Source organism: Scyliorhinus torazame, chromosome 12, assembly GCF_047496885.1.
Source record: "Scyliorhinus torazame isolate Kashiwa2021f chromosome 12, sScyTor2.1, whole genome shotgun sequence".
NCBI classification, from domain to species: Eukaryota; Metazoa; Chordata; class Chondrichthyes; order Carcharhiniformes; family Scyliorhinidae; genus Scyliorhinus; species Scyliorhinus torazame.
Genome location: NC_092718.1, coordinates 70,237,235 through 70,263,943, shown reverse-complemented (window position 1 = coordinate 70,263,943; position 26,709 = coordinate 70,237,235). Strand labels below are relative to the sequence as shown.

General features: G+C 49.9%; 1 protein-coding gene across 1 annotated transcript in view; it reads right to left on the bottom strand.

Moving 5' to 3' along the window:
* LOC140387056 (von Willebrand factor A domain-containing protein 7-like) overlaps positions 1 to 26,709 on the bottom strand; it is a 209,621-nt gene that overhangs the window by 15,136 nt on the left and 167,776 nt on the right. The window contains exons 13-14 of the mRNA XM_072470067.1: positions 10,914 to 11,006; positions 4,444 to 4,715 (exon numbers count right to left, since the gene is read on the bottom strand). Of these exons, the coding sequence (XP_072326168.1) occupies positions 4,444 to 4,715; positions 10,914 to 11,006 (365 nt within the window). The remainder of the gene's footprint in view (positions 1 to 4,443; positions 4,716 to 10,913; positions 11,007 to 26,709) is intronic.

Sequence of the window (26,709 nt, the reverse complement as noted above, 5' to 3'; positions counted from 1 at the left end):
AGGACATTCTGGAGGGGGAGGGTGAACAGCCAGCTGTCGTGGTGCATATAGGCACCAATGATATACGCAAAAAATGGGATGTGGTCCTACAAGCTGAATTTAGGGAGTTAGGAGTTAAACTAAAAAGCGGGACCTCAAAAGTAGTGATCTCAGGATTGCTACCAGTGCCACGTGCTAGTCAGAGTAGAAATGGCAGGATATCTAAGATGAATACATGGCTTGAGGGATGGAGCAAGAGGGAGGGATTCAAATTCTGGGACATTGGAACCTGTTCTGGGGGAGTTGGGACCAGTACAAACCGGACTGTCTGCACCTGGGCAGGACCGGAACCAATGTCCAATGGGGAGTGTTTGCTAGTGTTGTTGGGGAGGGTTTAAACTAATGTGGCAGGGGGATGGGAAATGATGCAGGAAGTTGGGGGGGAAGTACAGTGGGAACAGAAACAAAAGACAGGAAAGGGAAAAGTGGAAGGCAGGGAAACCAAAGCCAAAAATCAAAAAGGGCCGCATTACATCATAATCTAAAAGTGCAACAAATGTCAAAATAACAAGCCTGATGGCTCTGTGGCTCAATGTGAAGTTCATTTGTAATAAGGTTGATGAATTAACTGCGCTGACAATCATTAACGGATATGATGTAATTGGGATCACGGCGACCTGGGTCCAGGGTGACCAAGCATGGGGATTCAACATCCAGATGTATTCAATATTCAGGGAAGATAGAAGGAAAGGAAAGGGAGGTGGGGTAGTGTTGCTGGTTAAAGAGGAGATTAACGCAATAGTAAGGAAGGACATTAGCCTGGACAATGTGGAATCTGTATGGGTGAAGCTGCAGAACACTAAAGGGCAAAAGGCGTTAGTGGGCCCACCAACCACTAAACAGGAGTTGTGAGGTTGGGGATGGCAATCAACAGGAAATTAGAGATGCGTGCAGTAAGGCTACAGCAGTTATTATGGGTGACTTCAATCTGCATATTGATTGGACTAATCAAACTAGTAGCAATGCGCTGGAGGAGGATTTCCTGGAATGTATAAGGGATGGTTTCCTCGACCAATATGTTGAGGAACCAACTAGAGAGTGCAGGCCATCCTAGACTGGGTATTGTGCAATGAGAGAGGATTAATTAGCAATGTTGTGGTGTGAGATCTTTTTGGGAAGAGTGACCATAATATGGTAGACATCTTCATTAAGATGGAGAGTGATACAGTTAAGTCTGTGACTAAGGTCCTGAACTTAAAGAAAGCTCACCTTGATGGTATGAGACGTGCATTGGCTAGGATAAACTGGCAAAGGATACTTAAGGGGTTGACAGTGGATAGGCAATGGCAGATATTTAAAGAACACAGGGATGAACTGCGGGAATTATATATCCCTGTCTGGAGCAAGAGTAAGACGGGGAAGGTGGTTCAACCATGGCTAACAAGGGAAATCAGGAATAGTGTTAAAGCTAAAGAAGAGGCATATAAATTGGCCAGAAAAAGCAGCAAGCCTGAGGACTGGGAGAAATTTACAATTCAGCAGAGGAGGACAAAGGGTTTAATTCGGAAGGGGGAAATAGAAAACAAGAATAAGCTTGCAGAAAATATAAAAAACGGACTGCAAATGCTTCTATAGATATGCAAAGAGAAAAAGAAAAAGACTGGTGAAGACAAATGTAGGTCCCTTATAGTTAGGATCAGGTGAATTCACACTGGGCAAAAAAGAAGATGGCAGACCAGTTGAACAATTACTTTCAATCTGTCTTTACTAAGGACAAAAATAACCTTCCAGAAATACTAGGGGACAGAGGGTCTAGCATGAAGGAGGAACTGAAAGAAATCCTTCTTAGTCAGGAAATTATATCGGGGAAATTGATGGGATTAATGCCCAATAAGTTCCCAGGCCCTGATGCTCTGCATTCCAGAGTACTTAAGGAAGTGGCCCTAGAAATAGTGGATGCAATGGTGATCATTTTCCAGCATTCTATAGACTCTGAAGAGCTCCAATGGATTGGAGGACAGCTAATGTTTTATTTTCTTTTTCTTTTTATTAAGTTAGAGTACCCAATTAATTTTTTCAATTAAGGGGCATTTTAGCGTGGCCAATCGACCTACACATCTTTGGGTTGTGGGGGCGAAACCCACGCAAGCATGGGGAGAATGTGCAAGCTCCACACTGACAGTGACCCAGAACCGGATCGAACCTGGGACCTCATTGTCATGAGGCTGCAGTGCTACAAGGATAGTTCATGTAACCCCACTTTTTAAAAAAGGTGGGAGAGAGAAAATGGGGAATTATAGATTGGTTAGCCTGTTATCGGTGATGGGAAAAATTCTGGAGTTAATTATTAAGGATGAAATAAATGAGCATTTGGAATGTGGGGACAGGATCGGTCCAAGTCAGCAAAGATTCACGAAAGGGAAATCATGCTTGACAAATCTTCAGGAATTTTTTGAAGATGTGACCAGTAGAGTGGATAAGGGTGAACCAATGGATGTTGTGTATTTGGACTTTCAAAAGGCTTTTGACAAGATCCCACACAAGAGATTTGTGAGCAAAATTAAAACTCATGGTATTGGGGGTAATGTATTGATGTGGATAGAGAAATAGTTGACAGACAGGAAGCAGAGAGTGGGAATAAATGGGTCCTTTTCAGAGTGGCAGGCAGTGACTAGTGGGGTACCACAGGGTTCAGTGATGGGATCCCAGCTGTTCACAATATACATTCATGATTTGTTTAAGGAATTGCATGCAGCATCTCCAACTTTGCAGACGACACTAAGCTGGGTGGCAGTGTGTGCTGTGAGGAGGGTAAAAGAGGCTGCAGGGTGACTTGGACAGACTGGCTGAGTGGGCAAATATTTGGCAAATGCAAAATAATGTGAATAAATGTGAGGTTATCCACTCTGGTGGCAAAAACAGGAAGGCAGATTATTATCTGAATGGCGGCAGTTTAGGAAAAGGGGAAGTGCAACGAGACCTGGGTGTGATGGTGGAACAGTCGCTGAAGGTTGGCATGCAGGTACAGCAGGCGGTGAGGAAAGCTAATGGTTTGCTGGACTTCATAGTGAGAGGATTTGAGTATGGGAGTAAGGATGTCTTGCTGCAGTTATACAGGGCCTTGGTGAGGCCACACCTTGAATTGTGTATGCAGTTTTGTTCTAGTCTGAGGAAGGACATTCTTGCTCTTGAGGGTGTCCAGTGAAGGTTCACCTGACTAATTCCCAGAATGGCAGGACTGACATATGAAGAAAGACTGGATCGACTGGGCTTGTACTCACTGGAGTTTAGAAGAATGAGAGGGAATCTCATAGAAACATATAAAATCCTGATGGGACTGGAGAAGCTAGATGCAGGAAGAATGTTCCCGATGTTGGGGACGTCCAGAACTAGGGGTCACAGCCTAAGAATAAGGGGTAAGCATTTCAGGACCGAGATGAGGAAGAACTTCTTCTCTCAGAGAGTTGTGAAGTTGTGGAATTCTCAGCCACAAAAAGTTGTTGGGGCCAGTTTGTTGGATATATTCAAGAGGGAGCTGGACATGGCCCTTGCAGTTAAAGGGATCATGGGGAATGGAGAGAAAGCGGGAGTGGGATACTGAATTTACATGATCAGCCATGATCATATTATCATAGAATTATAGAATTTACAGTGCTGAAGGAGGCCATTCGGCCCATCGAGTGCACCGGCCCTTGGAAAGAGCACCCTACCCAAGCCCACACCTCCACCCTATCCCCATAACCCAACCCCACTCAACCTTTTTGGACACTAAGGGCAATTTAGCAAGGCCAATCTGCCTAACCTGCACATCTTTGGATTGTGGGAGGAAACCGGAGCACCCGGAGGAAACCACACAGACACGGGGAGAAGGTGCAGACTCCGCACAGACAGTGACCCAAGTCGGGAATCGAACCTGGGACCCTGGAGCTGTGAAGCAACTGTGGTAACCACTATGCTACCATGCTGCCCAAATTAAATCGTGGTGCAGTCCCGAAGGGCTGAATGGCCGACTCCTGCACCTATCTTCTATGTTTCTATGTCTATCACATTGTCATCTGTGGGATCTTGCTGTGCGTAGATTATCTGCAGAGATCCTACATTGCAACAATGACCTCAATACAAAACCAGTCCTTCACTGGAGGTGGGAGGATTCGGTGCATGCTGGGGGGTGAGGGGGGATGGCTGGGGGTGGGGGAGGGGGGGGGTCTGAATGATGCCGGAGATATGCAGACCTGTCTTCAGGCATGAAAGTCAGTTGTTAAGGGTCGGTTGATTGTGTTGTCAAATATTTGCAGAGCAGGACATAGAGTACATATAAAGAGAGACTGCTGCAGCACTAGGTTGTGAAGTAAGAGGCAGACATTTGTAATCCTGCAATCTGTACACAGAGTGGTTCTCAAGGAAAGGATTAGCTTCTGGTTTGAAGTTTCAGCAGGGGCCACAGGGTCTATTTTGAACAGGTACCGTCAGCGTAGCTAGAGAGGTGGAGATCAAGGTGCTGGACTGCCTTTGGAACACATTCCCCATCCCATCCTCTCCTCGGACAAGCAGAAAGAACGACGCCCTTGGGACCATCTCAATATCCACCAGGAGGGTCTGGGTAGATTCCGTCAAGTTCAGGACCTTTCCGACCTGCAAGATCTCCCCGTTCACATCGAGCAGCAGAACATGAGATATCAATGAGTTGTGAAAGACAGAGAGACCAGTCACTGAGATCATTAGTGTCGCATTCCGACCTGGCAGAGGGAAAAGGTCAGAGAAATAATCAGTGAGCAATCGGATTGGCACAAAACTGGGAAATCAACAGGCTGAACTCACTCTGCATGTAACCCTGTGCTATACCCGTCTTGGGAATGTTTGATGGGGACAGTGTAGAGGGAGCTTTACTCTGTATCTAACCTCGTGCTGTACCTGTCCTGGGAGTGTTTGATGCAGACAGTGTAGAGGGAGCTTTACTCTGTATCTAACCCCGTGCTGTACCTGTCCTGGGAGTGTTTGATGCAGACAGTGTAGAGGGAGCTTTACTCTGTATCTAGCCCGTGCTGTACCTGTCATGGGAATTTTTGAAGGGAACAGTGTAGAGGGAGCTTAACTCTGTATCTCACCCTGTGCTGTACCTGTCCTGGGAGTGTTTGATGGGGAAAGTGCAGAGGGAGCTTAACTCTGTATCTCACCCTGTGCTGTACCTGTCCTGGGAGTGTTTGATGGGGACAGTGTAGAGGGAGCTTTACTCTGTATCTAATCCCGTGCTGTACCTGTCCTGGGAGTTTTTGAAGGGAACAGTGTAGACGGAGCATTATTCTGTATCTAACCCTGTCCTGTATCTATTCTGGGATGTTTGATGGGAACAGTGTAGATGGAGCATTTTTCTGTATCTAACCCGGTCCTGTATCTATTCTGGGATGTTTGATGGGGACATAGTTGAGGGAGCTTTACTCTGCACCTCATGATATAACCCCATGTCCTCGAAATGTTTAATGGGGACAGTGTTGAGCGAGTATTTATCCAACCCTGTGTTAGAACATAAGAACATAAGCAGGAGTAGGCCATCTGGCCCCTTGAGCCTGCTCCGCCATTCAATGTGATCATGGCTGATCTTTTATGGACTCAGCTCCACTTTCCGGCCCGAACACCATAACCCTTAATCCCTTTATTCTTCAAAAAACTATCTATGATACCTGGGAGTGTTTAATGGGGATACTGTAGAGTGAGCTGTACTCTGTATCTAACGCTGTGACGTACTTGTCTTGGGTGTGTATGATGAGGACAGCGTGGAGAGAACTTTGGACTGTGTCTAATCCTGAGATGTAACTGTCATGGGAGTATTTGATGGGGACGGGGAGAGTGAGCTTTACTCTGTCTAACCCCGTGCTGTACCTGCCCTGGGAGTGCTGGATGGGGTCAGTGCAGAGGGAGCATGACCCTGTATCTAACCCGGTGCTGTATCTGTCCTGGGATGTTTGATGGGGACAGAGTTGAGTGAGCTTTACTCTGTATCTAACCCTGTGCTGGGTATGTCCTGGGAATGTTTGATGGGAAAAGTGTTGAGGGAGCTTAACTCTTCATCTCTGCCCATGCTGTACCTGTTCTGGGAATGTTTGATGGGGAAAGTGCAGAGGGAGCTTTACTCTGTATCTAACCCCGTGCTGTACCTGTCCTGGGAGTGTTTGATGGGAACTGTGCAGTGGGACCTTTACTCTGGAGTATCTAACCCCCTACTATACCTGTCCTGGGAGAGTTTGATGGGGACAGCATAAAGGGAAATTTGCTATGTATCTAATCCTGTGCTGTCCCTGTCCTGGGTGTGTTTGATGAGGACAGTGCAGTGGGAGCTTTACTCTGTATCTAACCCCCTGCTGTACCTGTCCTGGTAGTGTTTGATAGGATGGTGTAGAGGGCAATTTGCCCTGAATCAATCCTTTGCTGTACCTGTCCTGGCAGTGTTTGATTGGGACAGCGTAAAGGAAGCCTTACTCTGAATCTAACCCCGTTCTATACCTGCCCTGGGAGTGTTTGATGAGGACAGTGTAGAGGGAGCTTTACTCTGTATCTAACTCCGTGCTGTACCTGTCCTGGGAGTGTTTGATGAGGACAGTGTAGAGGGAGCTTTACTCTGTATCTAACCCTGTGCGATACCTGTCCTGGGAGTGTTTGGTGGGACAGTGTAGAGGGAGCTTCACTCTGTATCTAACCCCGTGTGTACTGCCCTGGGGGTGTTTGATGGGAACTGTGCAGTACATAGAACATAGAACATTACAGCGCAGTACAGGCCCTTCGGCCCTCGATGTCGCGCCGACCTGTGAAACCACTCTAAAGTCCATCTACGCTATTCCCTTATCGTCCATGTGTCTATCCAATGACCATTTGAATGCCCTTAGTGTTGGCGAGTCCACTACTGTTGCAGGCATGGCATTCCACACCCTGACTACTCTCTGAGTAAAGAACCTACCTCTGACATCTGTCCTATGTCTATCTCCCCTCAATTTAAAGCTATGTCCCCTCGTGCTAGACATCACCATCTGAGGAAAAAGGCTCTCACTGTCCACCCTACCCAATCCTCTGATCATCTTGTATGCCTCAATTAAGTCACCTCTTAACCTTCTTCTCTCTAATGAAAACAGCCTCAAGTCCCTCAGCCTTTCTTCATAAGATCTTCCCTCCATACCAGGCAACATTCTGGTAAATCTCCTCTGCACCCTTTCCAATGCTTCCACATCCTTCCTATAATGCGGCGACCAGAATTGCTCGCAATACTCCAAATGCGGCCGCACCAGAGTTTTGTACAGCTGCAACATGACCTCATGGCTCCGATACTCAATCCCTCTACCAATAAAAGCTAACACACTGTACGCCTTCTCAACAACCCTCTCAACCTGGGTGGCAACTTTCAGGGATCTATGTACATGGACACCGAGATCTCTGTTCATCCACACTGCCAAGAATCTTATCATTAGCCCAGTACTCGGTCTTCCTGTTATTCCTTCCAAAATGAATCACCTCACACTTTTCTGCATTAAACTCCATTTGCCACCTCTCAGCCCAGCGCTGCAGCTTATCTATGTCCCTCTGTTACTCGTAACATCCTTCCGCACTGTCCACAACTCCACTGACTTTAGTGTCATCTGCAAATTTACTCACCCATCCTTCTATGCCCTCCTGTAGGTCATATATAAAAATGACAAACAGCAGTGGCCCCAAAACAGATCCTTGTGGTTCTAACCCCATGCTATGCCCATCCTGGGAGTGTTTGATGGGGCCGTGTAGAGGGAGCTTTACTCTTTATCTACCCCGTGCTGTACCTGTCCTGGGAGTGTTTGATGGGGACAGTGTAGAGGGAGCTTTAATCTGTATCTAACCGTGTGACATACCTGTATTTGCTGTGTATGATGGGGACAATATAGAGTCAAATTTGGTCTGTGTCTAACCCTGTGATGTACCTGTCATGGGAGTATTTGATGGGGGCAGGGAGAGGGAGCTTTACTCTGTATCTAACCCCGTGCTGTACCTGTCCCGGGAGAGTTTGATGGGGACAGTGTAGAGGGAGCTTTACTCTGTACCTAAACTTGTGCTATACCTCTCCTGTGAGAGTTTGATGGGGGCTGTATAGATGGAACTTTATTCTGTATCTAAACCTGTACTGTTCCTGGCTAGGGACTGTTTGATCTGGACAGTATAGAGGCAGCTTTACTCTGTATCTAATCTGTTCTGTTCTTGTCCTGGGAGTGTTTGATGGGGACAGTGCAGTGGGACCTTTATTCTATATCGAACCCCATGCTGTACCTGTCCTGGGAGTGTTTGATGGGATAATGCAGAGGGAGCTTTACTCTTTATCTAACCCTGTGCTGTACCTATCCTGGGAGTGTTTGATGGGGACAGTGTAGAGGGAGCTTTATTCTATATCTAACCCCGTACTGTACCTGTCCTGGGAGTGTTTGATGGGGACAGTGTAGAGGGAGCTTTATTCTGTATCTAGCCCCGTGCTGTACCTGTCCTGGGAGTGTTTGATGGGGACAGTGTAGAGGGAGCTTTACTCTGTATCTAACCCTGTGCTGTACTTGTCCTGGGAGTGTTTGATGGGGACAGTGCAGAGGGAGCTTTACTCTGTATATAACCCCGTGCTGTACCTGTTCTGAGAGTGTTTGATGGGGACAGTGTCGAGGGGGCTTTACTCTGTATTTAACCCCGTAATGTACCTGACCTGGGAGTGTTTTTAAAAAAATATTTTTTATTCTCCTACTTTTTCACATTTTCCCCCAGATTTACACCCACCAACAATAAACAATAATCAGTAACAAATATGTCAATCCCCATATCAATAACAACGATCCCATCCTCCCACCAAACCCCAAACTTTAGCCCGCATGTTCACACAAATGACAAAAAAGAATTAGGGATCACCCATGGTCGCCATTAACACACACAGCCCCCCTCCCCCAACCCTCCCAACCACACGCCCCAACTAATGTTCGATGTTATCCAGATCTTGAAAGTGCAAAATGAATAATGCCCATGAATTGTAGAACCCCTCCATCCTTCACCTCAGTTCAAACTTAACCTTCTCAAGAGTTAAGAATTCCAACAGGTCCTCCCGCCACGCCAGGACACAGGGTGGAGAGGCTGCTCTCCAACCTATCAGGAATCGCCTTCGGGCGATCAACGAGGCGAAAGCTACAACATCTGCCTCCGCACCTATCTCCAACCCTGGCTGGTCCGACACTCTGAATATGGCCTCCCGAGGGCCCGGGTCCAGATTCAAGTGCACCACTTTAGAAATTACCCTAAAAACCTCCTTCCAGTAATCCTCTAGTTTTGGACAGGACCAAAACTTGTGAACGTGATTAGCGCCCCCCGCCCCCCCCCCCCGCAACGTTCACACACATCTTCTACTCCTTCAAAGAATCAGCTCATCCTCGCCCTCGTGAGGTGTGCTCTGTATACCACCTTCAACTGTACCAGCCCCAGCCTCACGCACGAGATGGAGGCGTTCACTCTCTGGAACACCTCACACCAGAACCCCTCCTCCATATTATCCTCTCCCAACTCTTCCTCCCACTTTGCTTTGATCCCTTCCAGTGGTGCCTTCTCCTCTTCCAAAATAGCTCCGTAAACCGCTGACCCAACCCCTTCTCCAGTCTCCTGTCGTCAGCACCTCCTCCAGCAATGGGGAGGCCGGCTCCACCGGGAAGCTCTGTATCTCCTTTCTGGCAAAATCTCGAACCTGCATGTATCTGAACATCTCCCCCTGCTCCAGCCCATACTTCGCTTCCAGCTCCTTCAATCCTGCAAACCGACCCCTAAGAAACAAATATTTTAGTGTCTTAATCCCCTCCTCCTCCCATTTCCGAAAATTTCCATCCCACCTCCCTGGCCCAAATCTGTGCTTCCCCCGAATCGGCATTTCTCTTGACCCTGCCCCCACCCCGGAGCGTTGGCGAACCTGCCTCCAAATTCTCAATGAAGCTATTAATACATGACTCTCTGAGTATTTCCCCGGGGCCATCGGAGCGGCGCTGTTGCTCGTGCTTTCAATCCCGACCCCCTGCACAAACTCTCCTCCACTCTGACCCACTGGGAATCAACCCCTCTGACCCAGCTCCGCACCTTCTTGGACCTGGGAGTGTTTGATGGGGACAGTGTAGAGGGAGCTTTACCCCGTGATGTACCTGTCCTGGGATTGATTGATGGGGACAGTGCAGTGGGAGCTTTACTCGGTATCTAACCCCGTGATGTACCTGATCTGGGAGTATTTGATGGGGACAGTTGTCATGTGAGAGTACCTTTAAGAAATGGGTGTTTATAAATGGGTGTGTATACGAGTATCTGTAGTGAGAGTACCTTTAAGAAATGGGTGTTTACTACTGCAGTGATGTCAGAGAGTGGGTGGAGCTGGGCTGTCTGTCAGCTTTTTACTTTCATTTTAGGCTGTTTGTTGCAGGGTGTGTTTTAGTTTCGTTTTCAGAGCTGGATCGCTGCAGTCACAGCCAGAAGGTGTATGAATCTCTCTCTGTAATCTAAAGACTGTAAATCGATCCTGGTGATTTAAAACTAATAACGGTAGTGACTTTAACCTGATGTGCTTCTGGTAAAAGGTGTTTTAAGTCTTACGTATGTTAAAAGGAAAGCTTAAAGGATTACTTAGTGTTGTATTCTTTGGGGTTGTATTTGAATTAATGGTTGTTAAGATGTTCACTGTATGTTTTAAAAAGGTTAACTTGAGTTCATAAAATAAACATTGTTTTGCTTTAAAAAATACTTTTCCATTTCTGCTCTACCACACCTGTAGAGTGGGCAGTGTGTTCCCCATACCACAATCTATTAAAAGTTATGGGTCAGGTGAACTCCATGATACACTTTGGGGTTCTCTAAACCCTAGCCCATAACACAGTGTTGAGGGAGTTTTACAGCTTGAAGAAAGGAGCTTGGAGCAAACATACCTGAAATTGGTTGACCAGAGATGGAAGAGAAATCAGGGTGCGGTCCATCAGAAGGCTCAATAAATCTGTACGAAAAATCGATCAGACTCTGCCCTAACAAAGAAATTTGCAAGGTTTTAATTCTTATGGATTGGTGATCAAGGTGTTTCTATATCGGGTTGTTGATGTTCTCAATGTTGGTGTTCGGGGTGTTTATATATCGGGGTGTTGGTGTTTCGGGTGTTTATATATTGGGGTGTTGGTGTTCTGGGTGTTTATATATCGGGGTGTTGATGTTCGGGGTGTTTATATATCGGGGTGTTGGTGTTCGGGGTGTTTATATATCGGGGTGTTGGTGTTCGGGGTGTTTATATATCGGGGTGTTGGTGTTCGGGGTGTTTATATATCGGGGTGTTGGTGCTCGGGGTGTTTATATATCGGGGTGTTGGTGTTCGGGGTGTTTATATATCGGGGTGTTGGTGTTCCGGATGTTTATATATCGGGGTGTTGGTGCTCGGGGTGTTTATATATCGGGGCATTGGTGCTCGGGGTGTTTATATATCAGGGTGTTGGTGTTCGGGGTGTTTATATATCGGGGTGTTGGAGTTCGGGGTGTTTATATATCGGGGTGTTGGTGTTCGGGGTGTTGATGCTCGGGGTGTTTATATATCGGGGTGTTGGTGTTCGAGGTGTTTATATATCGGGGTGCTGGTGTTCGGGGTGTTTATATATCGGGGTGTTGGTGTTCGGGGTGTTTATATATCGGGGTGTTGGTGTTCGGGGTGTTTATATATCGGGGTGTTGGTGTTCGGGGTGTTTATATATTGGGGTGTTGGTGCTCGGGGTGTTTACATATCGGGGGGTTGGTGTTTGGGGTGTTTATATATCGGGGTGTTGGTGTTTGGGGTGTTTATATATCGGGGTGTTGGTGTTCTGGGTGTGTATATATCGGGGTGTTGGTGTTCTGGGTGTGTATATATCGGGGTGTTGGTGTTCGGGTTGTTTATATATCGGGGTGTTGGTGTTCGGGGTGTTTATATATCGGGCTGTTGGTGTTCGGGGTGTTTATATATCGGGGGTTGGTGTTCGGGATGTTTATATATCGGCTGTTGGTGTTCTGGGTGTTTATATATCGGGGTGTTGGTGTTCTGGGTGTTTATATATCAGGGTGTTGGTGTTCGGGGTGTCGGTGTTTGGGGTGTTTATATATCGGGGTGTTGGTGTTCGGGGTGTTTATGTATTGGGGTGTTGGTGTTCGGGGTGTTTATATATCGGGGTGTTGGTGTTCGGGGTGTTTATATATCGGGGTGTTGGTGTTTGGTGTGTTTATATATTGGGGTGTTGGTGTTCGGGATGTTTATATATCGGGGTGTTGGTGTTCGGGGTGTTTATATATCGGGGTGTTGGTGTTTGGGGTGTTTATATATCGGGGTGTTGGTGTTCGGGGTGTTTATGTATCGGGGTGTTGGTGTTCGGGGTGTTTATGTATCGGGGTGTTGGTGTTTGGGGTGTTTATATATCGGGGTGTTGGTGTTCGGGGTGTTTATGTATCGGGGTGTTGGTGTTCGGGGTGTTTATATATCGGGGTGTTGGTGTTTGGGGTGTTTATATATCGGGGTGTTGGTGTTCGGGGTGTTTATGTATTGGGGTGTTGGTGTTCGGGGTGTTTATATATCGGGGTGTTGGTGTTCGGGGTGTTTATATATCGGGGTGTTGGTGTTTGGTGTGTTTATATATTGGGGTGTTGGTGTTCGGGATGTTTATATATCGGGGTGTTGGTGTTCGGGGTGTTTATATATCGGGGTGTTGGTGTTCGGGATGTTTATATATCTGGGTGTTGGTGTTCGGGATGTTTATATATCGGCTGTTGGTGTTCTGGGTGTTTATATATCGGGGTGTTGGTGTTCTGGGTGTTTATATATCAGGGTGTTGGTGTTCGGGGTGTCGGTGTTTGGGGTGTTTATATATCGGGGTGTTGGTGTTCGGGGTGTTTATGTATTGGGGTGTTGGTGTTCGGGGTGTTTATATATCGGGCTGTTGGTGTTCGGGATGTTTATATATCGGGGTGTTGGTGTTTGGGGTGTTTATATATCGGGGTGTTGGTGTTCGGGGTGTTTATGTATTGGGGTGTTGGTGTTCGGGGTGTTTATATATCGGGGTGTTGGTGTTCGGGGTGTTTATATATCGGGGTGTTGGTGTTCGGTGTGTTTATATATTGGGGTGTTGGTGTTCGGGATGTTTATATATCGGGGTGTTGGTGTTCGGGGTGTTTATATATCGGGGTGTTGGTGTTCGGGGTGTTTATATATCGGGCTGTTGGTGTTCGGGGTGTTTATGTATCGGGGTGTTGGTGTTCGGGATGTTTATATATCTGGGTGTTGGTGTTCGGGGTGTTTATGTATTGGGGTGTTGGTGTTCGGGATGTTTATATATCTGGGTGTTGGTGTTCGGGGTGTTTATATATCGGGCTGTTGGTGTTCGGGATGTTTATATATCGGGGTGTTGGTGTTCGGGGTGTTTATGTATCGGGGTGTTGGTGTTCGGGATGTTTATATATCGGGGTGTTGGTGTTCGGGGTGTTTATATATCGGGGTGTTGGTGTTCGGGGTGTTTATATATCGGGGTGTTGGTGTTCGGGGTGTTTATATATCGGGGTGTTGGTGTTCGGGGTGTTTATGTATTGGGGTGTTGGTGTTCGGGGTGTTTATATATCGGGGTGTTGGTGTTCGGGGTGTTTATGTATTGGGGTGTTGGTGTTCGGGGTGTTTATATATCGGGGTGTTGGTGTTCGGGGTGTTTATGTATTGGGGTGTTGGTGTTCGGGGTGTTTATATATAGGGGTGTCGGTGCTCGGGGTGTTTATATATCGGGGTGTTGGTGTTCGGGGTGTTTATATATCGGGGTGTTGGTGTTCGGGGTGTTTATATATCGGGGTGTTGGTGTTCGGGGTGTTTATGTATTGGGGTGTTGGTGTTCGGGATGTTTATATATCGGGGTGTTGGTGTTCGGGGTGTTTATATATCGGGGTGTTGGTGTTCGGGGTGTTTATATATCGGGGTGTTGGTGTTCGGGGTGTTTATATATCGGGGTGTTGGTGTTCGGGGTGTTTATATATCGGGGTGTTGGTGTTCGGTGTGTTTATATATCGGGGTGTTGGTGTTCGGGGTGTTTATATATCGGGGTGTTGGTGTTTGGGGTGTTTATATATCGGGGTGTTGGTGTTCTGGGTGTTTATATATTGGGGTGCTGGTGTTCGGGGTGTTTATATATCGGGGTGTTGGTGTTCGGTGTGTTTATATATCGGGGTGTTGGTGCTTGGGGTGTTTATATATCGGGGTGTTGGTGTTCGGGATGTTTATATATCGGGGTGTTGGTGTTCGGGGTGTTTATATATCGGGGTGCTGGTGTTCGGGGTGTTGGTGTTCGGGGTGTTTATGTATTGGGGTGTTGGTGTTCGGGTTGTTTATATATCGGGGTGTTGGTGTTCGGGGTGTTTATATATCGGGGTGCTGGTGTTCGGGGTGTTGGTGTTCGGGGTGTTTATATATCGGGGAGTTGGTGTTCGGGGTGTTTATATATCGGGGTGTTGGTGTTCGGGGTGTTTATGTATCGGGGTGTTGGTGTTCGGGGTGTTTATATATCGGGGTGTTGGTGTTCGGGGTGTTTATATATCGGGGTGTTGGTGTTCGGGGTGTTTAGATATCGGGGTGTTGGTGCTCGGGGTGTTTATATATCGGGGTGTTGGTGTTCGGGTGTTTATATATCGGGGTGTTGGTGCTCGGGGTGTTTCTATATCGGGGAGTTGGTGTTCGGGGTGTTTATATATCGGGGTGTTGGTGTTCGGGGTGTTTATATATCGTGGTGTTGGTGCTCGGGGTGTTTATATATCAGGGTGCTGGTGTTCCGGGTGTTTATGTATCGGGCTGTTGGTGTTCGGGGTGTTTATATATCGGGGTGTTGGTGTTCGGGGTGTTTATATATCGGGGTGTTTATATATCGGGGTGTTGGTGTTCGGGGTGTTTATATATCGGGGTGTTTATATATCAGGGTGCTGGTGTTCCGGGTGTTTATATATCGGGGTGTTGGTGTTCGGGGTGTTTATATATCGGGGTGTTGGTGTTCGGGGTGTTTATATATCAGGGTGTTGGTGTTCGGGTGTTTATATATCGGGGTGTTGGTGTTCGGGGTGTTTATATATCGGGGTGTTGGTGTTTGGGGTGTTTATATATCGGGGTGTTGGTGTTCGGGGTGTTTATATATCGGGGTGTTGGTGTTCGGGGTGTTTATATATCGGGGTGTTGGTGTTCGGGGTGTTTATATATCGGGGTGTTGGTGTTCGGGGTGTTTATATATCGGGGTGTTGGTGTTCGGGGTGTTTATATATCTGGGTGTTGGTGTTCGGGGTGTTTATATATCGGGGTGTTGGTGCTCCAGGTGTTTATATATTGGGGTGTTGGTGTTCGGGGTGTTTATATATCGGGGTGTTGGTGCTCGGGGTGTTTATATATTGGGGTGTTGGTGTTCGGGGTGTTTATATATCGGGGTGTTGCTGATCGAGGTGTTTATATATCGGGGTGCTGGTGTTCGGGTGTTTATATATCGGGGTGTTGGTGGTCGGTGTGTTTATATATCGGGGTGTTGGTGATCGAGGTGTTTATATATCGGGGTGCTGGTGTTCGGGTGTTTATATATCGGGGTGTTGGTGTTCGGTGTGTTTATATATCGGGTTGTTGGTGTTTGGGGTGTTTATATATCGGGGTGTTGGTGTTCGGGGTGTTTATATATCGGGGTGTTAGTGTTCGGGGTGTTTATATATCGGGGTGTTGGTGATCGAGGTGTTTATATATCGGGGTGCTGGTGTTCGGGTGTTTATATATCGGGGTGTTGGTGTTCGGTGTGTTTATATATCGGGTTGTTGGTGTTCGGGGTGTTTATATATCGGGGTGCTGGTGTTCGGGTGTTTATATATCGGGGTGTTGGTGTTCGGGGTGTTTATATATCGGGGTGTTGGTGTTCGGGGTGTTTATATATCGGGGTGTTGGTGTTCGGTGTGTTTATATATCGGGGTGTTGGTGTTTGGGGTGTTTATATATCGGGGTGTTGGTGTTCGGGGTGTTTATATATCGGGGTGTTGGTGTTTGGGGTGTTTATATATCGGGGTGTTTGTGTTCGGGGTGTTTATATATCGGGGTGTTGGTGTTCGGTGTGTTTATATATCGGGGTGTTGGTGTTTGGGGTGTTTATATATCGGGGTGTTGGTGTTCGGGGTGTTTATATATCGGGGTGTTGGTGTTTGGGGTGTTTATATATCGGGGTGTTGGTGTTTGGGGTGTTTATATATCGGGGTGTTGGTGTTCGGGGTGTTTATATATCGGGGTGTTGGTGTTCTGGGTGTTTATATATCGGGGTGTTGGTGTTCGGGGTGTTTATGTATCGGGGTGTTGGTGTTCTGGGTGTTTATATATCGGGGTGTTGTTGTTCGGGGTGTTTATATATCGGGGTGTTGGTGTTCGGGGTGTTTATATATCGGGGTGTTGGTGTTTGGGGTGTTTATATATCGGGGTGTTGGTGTTCGGGGTGTTTATATATCGGGGTGTTGGTGCTTGGGGTGTTTATATATCGGGGTGTTTGGGGTGTTTATATATCGGGGTGTTGGTGTTCGGGGTGTTTATATATCGGGGTGTTGGTGTTTGGGGTGTTTATATATCGGGGTGTTGGTGTTCGGGGTGTTTATATATCGGGGTGTTGGTGTTCGGTGTGTTTATATATCGGGGTGTTGGTGTTTGGGGTGTTTATATATCGGGGTGCTGGTGTTCGGGGTGTTTATATATCGGGGTGTTGGTGTTTGGGGTGTTTATATATCGGGGTGTTGGTGTTTGGGGTGTTTATATATCGGGGTGTTGGTGTTCGGGGTGTTTATATATCGGGGTATTGGTGTTCGGTGTGTTTATATATCGGGGTGTTGGTGCTCTGGGTGTTTATATATCGGGGTGTTGGTGTTCGGGGTGTTTATGTATCAGGGTGTTGGTGTTTGGGGTGTTTATATATCGGGGTGTTGGTGTTCGGGGTGTTTATATATCGGGGTGTTGGTGTTTGGGGTGTTTATATATCGGGGTGTTGGTGTTCGGGGTGTTTATATATCGGGGTGTTGGTGCTCGGGGTGTTTATATATTGGGGTGTTGGTGCTCGGGGTGTTTATATATTGGGGTGTTGGTGTTTGGGGTGTTTATATATCGGGGTGTTGGTGCTCGGGGTGTTTATATATTGGGGTGTTGGTGTTCGGGGTGTTTATATATCGGGGTGTTGGTGCTCGGGGTGTTTATATATCGGGGTGCTGGTGTTCGGGTGTTTATATATCGGGGTATTGGTATTCGGTGTGTTTATATATCGGGGTGTTGGTGTTCGGTGTGTTTATATATCGGGGTGTTGGTGTTCGGGGTGTTTATATATCGGGGTGTTTATGTATCGGGTGTTGGTGTTCGGGGTGTTTATATATCGGGGTGTTGGTGTTTGGGGTGTTTATATATCGCGGTGTTGGTGTTCGGTGTGTGTATATATCGGGGTGTTGGTGTTCGGGGTGTTTATATATCGGGGTGTTGGTGTTCGGTGTGTTTATATATCGGGGTGTTGGTGTTCGGGGTGTTTATATATCGGGGTGTTGGTGTTCGGGGTGTTTATATATCGGGGTGTTGGTGTTCGGTGTGTTTATATATCGGGGTGTTGGTGTTCGGGGTGTTTATATATCGGGGTGTTGGTGTTCGGGGTTTTTATATATCGGGGTGTTGGTGTTCGGGGTGTTTATATATCTGGGTGTTGGTGTTCGGGGTGTTTATATATCGGCGTGTTGGTGTTCGGTGTGTTTATATATCGGGGTGTTGGTGTTCGGGGTTTTTATATATCGGGGTGTTGGTGTTCGGGGTGTTTATATATCGGGGTGTCGGTGTTCGGGGTGTTTATGTATCGGGGTGTTGGTGCTTGGGGTGTTTATATATCGGGGTGTTGGTGTTCGGGGTGTTTATATATCGGGGTGTCGGTGTTCGGGGTGTTTATGTATCGGGGTGTTGGTGTTTGGGGTGTTTATATATCGGGGTGTCGGTGTTCGGGGTGTTTATGTATCGGGGTGTTGGTGTTTGGGGTGTTTATATATCGGGGTGTTGGTGTTCGGGGTGTTTATATATCGGGGTGTCGGTGTTCGTGGTGTTTATGTATCGGGGTGTTGGTGTTTGGGGTGTTTATATATCGGGGTGTTGGTGTTCGGGGTGTTTATATATCGGGGTGTTGGTGCTCGGGGTGTTTATATATTGGGGTGTTGGTGTTCGGGGTGTTTATATATCGGGGTGTTGGTGCTCGGGGTGTTTATATATCGGGGTGTTGGTGTTCGGGGTGTTTATATATTGGGGTGTTGGTGTTCGAGGTGTTTATATATTGGGGTGTTGGTGCTTGGGGTGTTTATATATCGGGGTGTTGGTGTTCGGGGTGTTTATATATCGGGGTGTTGGTGTTCGGGGTGTTTATATATCGGGGTGTTGGTGTTCGGTGTGTTTATATATCGGGGTGTTGGTGTTTGGGGTGTTTATATATCGGGGTGTTGGTGTTCGGGGTGTTTATATATCGGGGTGTTGGTGTTCGGGGTGTTTATATATCGGGGTGTTGGTGTTTGGGGTGTTTATATATCGGGGCGTTGGTGTTCGGGGTGTTTATATATCGGGGAGTTGGTGTTCGGGGTGTTTATATATCGGGGTGTTGGTGTCCGGGGTGTTTATATATCGGGGTGTTGGTGTTCGGGGTGTTTATATATCGGGTTGTTGGTGCTTGGGGTGTTTATATATCAGGGTGTTGGTGTTTGGGGTGTTGGTGTTCGGGGTGTCGGTGTTCGGTGTGTTTATATATCGGGGTGTTGGTTTTCGGGGTGTTTATATATCGGGGTGTTGGTGCTCGGCGTGTTTATATATCGGGGTGTAGGTGTTCGGGGTGTTGGTGTTCGGGGTGTTTATATATCGGGGTGTTGGTGCTCGGGGTGTTTATATATCGGGGTGTTGGTGTTCGAGGTGTTTATATATCGGGGTGTTGATGTTCGGGGTGTTTATATATCGGGGTGTCGGTTTCGGGGTGTTTATATATCGGGGTGTTGGTGTTCGGGGTGTTTATATATCGAGGTGTTGGTGTTTGGGGTGTTTATATATCGGGGTTTTGGTGTTTGGGGTGTTTATATATCGGGGTGTTGGTGCTCGGGGTGTTTATATATTGGGGTGCTGGTGTTCGGGGTATTTATATATCGGGGTGCTGGTTTCGGTGTGTTTATATATCGGGGTGTTGGTGTTCGGGGTGTTTATATATCGGGGTGTTGGTGTTCGGTGTGTTTATATATCGGGGTGTTGGTGTTCGGGGTGTTTATATATCGGGGTGCTGGTGTTCGGTGTGTTTATATATCGGGGTGTTGGTGTTCGGTGTGTTTATATATCGGGGTGTTGGTGTTTGGGGTGTTTATATATCGGGGTGTTGGTGTTCGAGGTGTTTATATATCGGGGTGTTGGTGTTCGGGGTGTTTATATATTGGGGTGTTGGTGTTCTGGGTGTTTATATATCGGGGTGTTGGTGTTCGGGGTGTTTATGTATCGGGGTGTTGGAGTTTGGGGTGTTTATGTATCGGGTGATGGTGTTCGCGACGTTTATATATCGGGGTGTTGGTGTTCGGGGTGTTTATATATTGGGGTGTTGGTGTTTGGGGTGTTTATATATCGGGGTGTTGGTGTTCGGTGTGTTTATATATCGGGGTGTTGGTGTTCGGGGTGTTTATATATCGGGGTGTTGGTGCTCGGGGTGTTTATATATTGGGGTGTTGGTGTTCGGGGTGTTTATATATCGGGGAGTTGGTGTTCGGGGTGTTTATATATCGGGGTGTTGGTGTTCGGGGTGTTTATGTATCGGGGTGTTGGTGTTCGGGGTGACGGTGTTTGGGGTGTTTATATATCGGGGTGTTGGTGTTCGGGGTGTTTATATATCGGGGTGTTGGTGTTCGGGGTGTTTATATATCGGGGTGTTGGTGTTCGGGGTGTTTATATATCGGGGTGTTGGTGTTCGGGGTGTTTATATATCGGGGTGCTGGTGTTCGGGGTGTTGATATATCGGGGTGTTGGAGTTCGGGGTGTTTATATATCAGGGTGTTGGTGTTCGGGGTGTTTATGTATCGGGGTGTTGGTGTTCGGGGTGTTTATATATCGGGGTGTTGGTGTTCGGGGTGTTGGTGTTCGGGGTGTTTATATATCGGGGTGTTGGTGTCCGGGGTGTTTATGTATCGGGGTGTTGGTGTTCGGGGTGTTTATATATCGGGGTGTTGGTGTTCAGGGTGTTTATGTATTGGGGTGTTGGTGTTCGGGGTGTTTAGATATCGGGGTGTTGATGTTCGGGGCGTTTATATATCGTGGTGTTGATGTTCTGGGTGTTTATGTATCGGGATGTTGGTGTTTGGGGTGTTTATGTATCGGGGTGTTGGTATTCGGGGTGTTTATATATCGGGGTGTTGGTGTTCAGGGTTTTTATGTATTGGGGTGTTGGTGTTCGGGATGTTTATATATCGGGGTGTTGGTGTTCGGGGTGTTTATATATCGGGGTGTTGGTGTTCGGGGTGTTTATATATCAGGGAGTTGGTGTTCGGGGTGATTATGCATCGGGGTGTTGGTGTTCTGGGTGTTCCCATATCGGGGTGTTGTTGTTCGGGGTGTTTATATATCGGGGTGTTTAGGGTTCGGGGTGTTTGAGGTTCGCGTTGTTTGTGGGTCAGGGTGTTTGGGGGTTGTGGTGTTTGGGGTTCGGGGTGTTTTGGGGTCCTGGTGTTTGGGGTTCAGGGTGTCTGGGGGTTGGGGTGTTTCGGGTTAGGGGTGTTTGGGATTTGGGGGTGTTTGGGATTTGGGGTGTTTGGGGGTTTGGGTTCGGGGTGTTTGGGGCTCGGGGTGTTTGGGTGTCGGTGTGTTTAGGGGTCGGGTTGTTTGTGGGTCGGGGTGTTTGGGGGTCAGAATGTTTGGGGGTCAGGATATTTGGGGTTCGGGGTGTTTGGGGCTCAAGGTGTTTTGGGTTCGGGGTGTTTGGGGGTCAGGGTGTTTGGGGTTTGGGGTTCTTTGGGGGTCGGGGTGTTTGGGGGTCGGGGTGTTTGTGGGTTGGGGTGTTTGGGGCTCAGGGTTGTTGGCGGTCGGATTGTTTGGGGTTTGGGGTGTTTAGGGGTCAGCGTTTTGGGGGCTCGCGGAGTTTGGGATTCGGGGTGTTTGGAAGGCGGGGTGTTTGGGCGTTGTAGTGTTTGGGGGTCGGGGTGTTTGGGGGTTGGGGTGTTTGGGGGGTCGGGGTGTTTGTGGGTTGGGGTGTTTGGGGGTCAGGGTGTTTGGTGGTCGGTTTGTTTGGGGTTTGGGGTGTTTAGGGGTCGGTGTTTTGGGGGTTCGCGGTGTTTGGGATGCGGTGTGTTTAGGGGTCGGTGTGTTTGGGGGTCGGGGTGTTTGGGGGTCGGGATGTTTGGGGGTCGGGGTGTTTGGTGGTCGGGATGCTTGGGGGTCGGGATGCTTGGGGGTCGGGGTGTTTGGGGGTTGGGGTGTTTGGGGGCGGGATAATTCGGGTCGGGGTGTTTGGGGTCGTGGTGTTTTGGGGCGGGGTGTTAGTAGGTCAGGGTTTTTTGGGGTTCGGGGTGTTTGGGGTTGGGGTGTTAGGGTTTCAGAGTTTGGGGGTTCGGGGTGTTTGCGGTTCAGGGTGTTTGGGGATCAGGGTTTTTGGGTTCGGGGTGTTTGGGGTTCGGGGGTTAGGGTGCTTGGGGGTCGGTGTGTTTGGGGGTCGGGGTGTTTAGGTGTCGAGGTTTGGGGATTGGATTTTTTTGGGTTTCGGGCTGTTTGTGGGTCGGAGTGTTTGGGATCTGGGGTGTTTGGGGTGGGATAAATCGGGTCGGGGTGTTTCGGGTCTGGGGTGTTTGGGGGTCATGGTGTTTGGGGGCGGGGTGTTAGTGGGTCAGGGACTTGGGGGTTCGGGGTGTTTGGGATCTGGGGTGTTTGGGGGCGGTATAATTTGGGTTGGGGTGTTTGGGGTTCGGGGTGTTTGGGAGGCGTGTGTTTGGGCGTTGTGGTGTTTGGGGGTCGGGGTGTTTGGGGGTTGGGGTGTTTGGGAGTTGGGGTGTTTGGGGGTTGGGATGTTTGGGGGTCGGGGTGTTTGCTGGGCGGAGTGTTTGGGGGTTGGGATGTTTGGGATTCGGGGTGTTTAGGGGTCGGTGTGTTTGGGAGGCATGTGTTTGGGCGTTGTGGTGTTTGGGGGTCGTGGTGTTTGGGGGTGGGGTAATTGGGGTCGTGGTGTTTGGGGTCGTGGTGTTTGGGGGCGGGGTGTTAGTGGGTCAGGGTTTTTGCGGTTCGGGGTGTTTGGGTTTGGGGTGTTAGGGGTTCAGTGTTTGGGGGTTCGGGGTGTTTGGGGATCAGGGTTTTTTGGGTTCGGGTGTTAAGGGTTCGGGGTGTTTGGGGTTCGGTGTGTTTGGGGGTCGGGGTGTTTGGGGGTCGGGGTGTTTGTGGGTTGGGGTGTTTCGGGTGTTTGGTGTTCGGGGTATTTGGGGGTCAGGGTGTTTGGGGTTCGGTGTGTTTGGGGGTCAGGGTGTTTGTGGGTTGGGGTGTTTGGTGGTCGGGGTGTTTGGTGGTCGGTTTGTTTGGGGTTTGGGGTGTTTAGGAGTCAGTGTTTTGGGGGTTCGCGGTGTTTGGGATTCGGGGTGTTTGGGAGGCGGGGTGTTTGGGCGTTGTGGTGTTTGTGGGTTGGGGTGTTTGGGGGTTGGGATGTTTGGGGGTCGGGGTGTTTGCTGGGCGGAGTATTTGGGGGTTGGGATGTTTGGGGGTTGGGGTGTTTAGGGGTTGGTGTGTTTGCAGGTCGGTGTGTTTGGGGTTCGGGGTGATTGGGGGTTGGGGTGTTTGGGGGTTGGGGTGTTTGGGGGTCGGGGTGTTTGGGGGTTGGGGTGTTTTGGAGGCGGGGTGTTTGGAGGTTGGGATGTTTGGGGGTCAGGGTGTTTGGGGAACGGGGTGTTTGGAAGTTGGAGTGTTTGGGGGTCGGGGTGTTTAGGAGTCGGGGTTTTGGGGTTGGATTTATTTGGGTTTCGGGCTGGTTGTGGGTCGGAGTGTTTGGGATCTGGGGTGTTTGGGGGCGGGATAATTCGGGTCGGGGTGTTTGGGGGCGGGATAATTGTGGTCGTGGTGTTTCGGGGTCATGGTGTTTGGGGACGGGGTGTTAGTGGGTCAGGTTATTTGGGGTTCGGGGTGTTTGGGATCTGGGGTGTTTGGGGGCGGGATAATTTGGGTTGGGGTGTTTGGGGTTTGCGCTGTTTGGGGGTCGTGGTTTTTGGGGGCGGGGTAATTGGGGTCGTGGTGTTTGGGGGCGGGGTGTTAGTGGGTCAGGGTTTTTGGGGTTCGGGGTGTTTGGGGTTCGGGGTTTGGGGTGTTTGCAGTGTTTAGGGTTCAGGGTGTTTGGGGATCAGGGTTTTTTGGGTTCGGGGTGTTAGGGGTTCGGGGTGTTTGGGGTTCGGTGTGTTTGGGGGTCGGGGTGTTTGTGGGTTGGGGTGTTTGGGGGTCAGGGTGTTTGGAGGTCGGTTTGTTTTGGGTTTGGGGTGTTTAGGGGTCGGTGTTTTGGGGGTTCGCGGTGTTTGGGATTCGGGGTGTTTGGGAGGCGGGGTGGTTGGGCGTTGTGGTGTTTGGGGTTCGGGGTGTTTGGGAGGCGTGTGTTTGGGCGTTGTGGTGTTTGGGGGTCGGGGTGTTTGGGGGTTGGGGTGTTTGGGAGTTGGGGTGTTTGGGGGTTGGGATGTTTGGGGGTCGGGGTGTTTGCTGGGCGGAGTGTTTGGGGGTTGGGATGTTTGGGATTCGGGGTGTTTAGGGGTCGGTGTGTTTGGGAGGCATGTGTTTGGGCGTTGTGGTGTTTGGGGGTCGGGGTGTTTGGGGGTCATGGTGTTTGGGGGTTAGGATGTTTGGGGGTCGGGGTGTTTGGGGGTCGGGGTGTTTGCTGGGCGGAGTGTTTGGGGGTTGGGATGTTTGGGGGTTGGGGTGTTTGGGGGTTGGTGTGTTTGCAGGTCGGTGTGTTTGGGGTTCGGGGTGATTGGGGGTTGGGGTGTTTGGGGGTTGGGGTGTTTGGGGGTCGGGGTGTTTGGGAGGCGGGGTGTTTGGAGGTTGGGATGTTTGGGGGTCAGGGTGTTTGGGGTTTGGTGTGTTTGCAGGTCGGTGTGTTTGGGGTTCGGGGTGATTGGGGGTTGGGGTGTTTGGGGGTTGGGGTGTTTGGAAGTTGGAGTGTTTGGGGGTCGGGGTGTTTAGGTGTCGGGGTTTGGGGGTTGGATTTATTTGGGCTTCGGGCTGATTGTGGGTCGGAGTGTTTGGGATCTGGGGTGTTTGGGGACGGGATAATTTGGGTCGGGGTGTTTGGGGGCGGGATAATTGTGGTCGTGGAGTTTCGGGGTCATGGTATTTGGGGGCGGGGTGTTAGTGGGTCAGGTTATTTGGGGTTCGGGGTGTTTGGGATCTGGGGTGTTTGGGGGCGGGATAATTTGGGTTGGGGTGTTTGGGGTTTGCGCTGTTTGGGGGTCGTGGTTTTTGGGGGCGGGGTAATTGGGGTCGTGGTGTTTGGGGTCGTGGTGTTTGGGGGCGGGGTGTTAGTGGGTCAGGGTTTTTGGGGTTCGGGGTGTTTGGGGTTGGGGTGTTAGGGGTTCGGAGTTTGGGGGTTTGGGGTGTTTGCGGTGTTTGGGGTTCAGGGTGTTTGGGGATCAGGGTTTTTTGGGTTCGGGGTGTTAGGGGTTCGGGGTGTTTGGGGTTCGGTGTGTTTGGGGGTCGGGGTGTTTGTGGGTTGGGGTGTTTGGGGGTCGGGTTGTTTGGGAGGCGGGTGTTTGGGCGTTGTGGTGTTTGGGGGTCAGGGTGTTTGGGAGGCGTGTGTTTGGGCGTTGTGGTGTTTGGGGGTCGGGGTGTTTGGGGTTCGGGGTGTTTGGGATTCGGGGTGTTTGGGGGTCGGTGCGTTTGGGGGTCGGTGTGTTTGGGAGGCGGGTGTTTGGGCGTTGTGGTGTTTGGGGGTCGGGGTGTTTGGGGGTCGGGGTGTTTGGGGGTCGGGGTGGTTGTGGTTTGTGGTGTTTGGGGGTCGGGGTGTTTGGGATTCGGGGTGTTTAGGGGTCGGTGCGTTTGGGGGTCGGAATGTTTGGGGTTCGGGGAGTTTGGGAGTCGGTGTGTTTAGGGTTCGGGGTGTTTGAGGTTTGGGGTGTTTGGGGTTCAGGGTGTTTGTGGGTTGGGGTGTTTGGGGGTCAGGGTGTTTGGAGGTCGGTTTGTTTGGGGTTTGGGGTGTTTAGGGGTCGGTGTTTTGGGGGTTCGCGGTGTTTGGGATTCGGGGTGTTTGGGAGGCGGGGTGGTTGGGCGTTGTGGTGTTTGGAGGTTGGGGTGTTTGGGAGGCGTGTGTTTGGCCGTTGTGGTGTTTGGGGGTCGGGGTGTTTGGGGGTTGGGGTGTTTGGGAGTTGGGGTGTTTGGGGGTTGGGATGTTTGGGGGTCGGGGTGTTTGCTGGGCGGAGTGTTTGGGGGTGGGATGTTTGGGATTCGGGGTGTTTAGGGGTCGGTGTGTTTGGGGGTCGGGGTGTTTGGGGGTTGGGATGTTTGGGGGTCGGGGTGTTTGCTGGGTGGAGTGTTTGGGGGTTGGGATGTTTGGGGTTTGGGGGTTGGTGTGTTTGCGGGTCGGTGGTTTGGGGTTCGGGGTGTTTGGGGGTTGGGGTGTTTGGGGGTTGGGGTGTTTGGGGGTCGGGGTGTTTGGGGGTTGGGGTGGTTGGGAGACGGGGTGTTTGGGGGTTGGGATGTTTGGTGGTCAGGGTGTTTGTGGCTCGGAGTGTTTGGGAGTTGGAGTGTTTGGGGTTCGCGGTGTTTGGGGTTCGGGGTGTTTGGGGGTCAGGGTGTTTGGGGGTCGGTGTGTTTGGGAGTCGGGGTGTTTAGGTGTCGGGGTTTGGGGGTCGGATTTTTTTGGCTTTCGGGCTGTTTGTGGGTCGGAGTGTTTGGGATCTTGGGTGTTTGGGGGCGGGATAATTCGGGTTGGGGTGTTTGGGGTCTGGGGTGTTTGGGGGCAGGATAATTGGCGTCATGGTGTTTGGGGGTCGTGGTGTTTGGGGGCGGGGTGATAGTGGGTCAGGGTTTTTGGGGTTTGGGATCTGGGGTGTTTGGGGGCGGGACAATTCGGATCGGGGTGTTTGGGGTCAGGGTTTTTGGGGTTCGGGGTGTTTGGGTTGGGGTGTTAGGGGTTCAGTGTTTAGGGGTTCGGGATGTTTGCTGTGTTTGGGGCTCAGGGTGTTTGGGGTCAGGTTTTGGGGGTTTGGGGTGCTAGGCGTTCAGGGTGTTTGGGGGTTGGGGTGTTTAGGGGTTGGGGTGTTTGGGGTTCGGGGTGTTTGGGGTTCGGGGTGTTTGGGGTTCGGGGTGTTTGGAGGTCGGGGTGTTTGGGGTTCGGGCTGTTTGGTGCTTGGGGTGTTTGGGGGTTGGGATGTTTGGGGGCGGGGTGTTAGTGGGTCAGGGTTTTGTGGGTTCGGGGTGTTTGGGGTTGGGGTGTTAGGTGTTCAGAGTTTGGGGGTTCGGGATGTTTGTGGTGTTTGGGGTTCAGGGTGTTTGGGGTTCGGGGTGTTTGGGGTTCAGGGTGTTTGGGGATCAGGGTTTTTTGGGTTTGGGGTGTTAGGGGTTCGGGGTGTTTGGGGTTCGGTGTGTTTGGGGGTCGGGGTGTTTTGGGTTTGGGTTCGAGGTGTTTGAGTTCCGGGTGTTAGGGGTTCGGGGTGTTAGGGGTTCGGGGTGTTTGGGGTTTGGTGTGTTTGGGGGTTGGGGTG